The sequence below is a fragment of the Galeopterus variegatus genome, unplaced genomic scaffold (genome assembly GCF_000696425.1).
Source record: "Galeopterus variegatus unplaced genomic scaffold, G_variegatus-3.0.2 Scaffold4211, whole genome shotgun sequence".
In the NCBI taxonomy this organism is placed as follows: domain Eukaryota; kingdom Metazoa; phylum Chordata; class Mammalia; order Dermoptera; family Cynocephalidae; genus Galeopterus; species Galeopterus variegatus.
Window position 1 is genome coordinate 17,106 of NW_007730322.1, and position 1,007 is coordinate 18,112.

General features: G+C 36.5%; 1 protein-coding gene across 2 annotated transcripts in view; it reads left to right on the plus strand.

Moving 5' to 3' along the window:
• The window catches only part of ADAMDEC1 (ADAM-like, decysin 1), a 20,199-nt gene that overhangs the window by 12,241 nt on the left and 6,951 nt on the right, over positions 1–1,007 (plus strand). For both annotated transcript variants that reach the window (XM_008587003.1, XM_008587004.1), the window contains exon 6: positions 399–585. In XM_008587003.1, the coding sequence (XP_008585225.1) occupies positions 399–585 (187 nt within the window). The remainder of the gene's footprint in view (positions 1–398; positions 586–1,007) is intronic.

The following is a 1,007-nucleotide window of genomic DNA, read 5'->3' on the forward strand; positions in this document are numbered from 1 at the left end:
GCTAATCATTCTTTCTCCCATCTGGGATTCTTGATATGTAAGCATTCCTTTACTCTGTTTTTATTAAGTTCCTAGGATATGCTAAGAAATGTTTGTTAAGAATAAATAAACTATGAAAAATATTGACTGAGCTCATGGTATAAATTTCAAATTCTTTGGGATTGCTTCATCTTAACAATTCTTGTTTAGAATTCCTCGGGTAAATAAAATAGGCTTCATTTTAATATTGACAAATACTGATTATATAACTTAAATTAGCAAAAGTTAGCTGAAAGGTCTATGAATGAAAACTCTACATATGAAGTTGGGCTGGAGGGAAGGGTATCAGTCTATTCCGGGCAGTTTTTATGACTCTCTGGGTCGGGGAATATTGAAATACAAATCTCTGTATCACACAGAGGATACTTCACACATCATGATCAAAGATACCTGATAAAGCCTCTGAAAAACACAGACCAGAAAGACCATGCTGTCTTTATACATAACCAGCAGGAACTAGGCCCAACAAATCACACGTGTGGTGTGAGAAATGTTGGCAGGAAACAAGGCCTTGTTCGAACCTCTAGGTCACTCCAAAGCCCGGAGGTGAGTATAATTTTCTTACACCATCATTTATTTTAATTATCTCAGCAATGATGTATGATATACAGATGTGCTCAGCAATGACTAGTATGGGTAAAGCCTGTAATTTTTTGCTTTACTCTTCAATTTAATTTCTCTCTGATTAAAAAAAAACGAAAACAAAAAAACTCTCCTTGTAAGCTTTTGAATCTTTTAGGACAAAGAGCGTTATTAACTATTAGGCCTCACAGTCAGCTTAACTAAAGGACATTTGATACTCTGTCCCCCTGTCCCCCTTCCCCCTCCCTTTCCCTCAAGGCCGGTATGTTCTGATAAGGATGTCTGGTGCAACTCACCCTGTCCCCCTACCTCCTCCTTTTCTCTCAAGCTGGTGCATTCAGATAAAAACATCTTGTATAAAGCAAAAAAAAAAAAAAAAAAAAAAA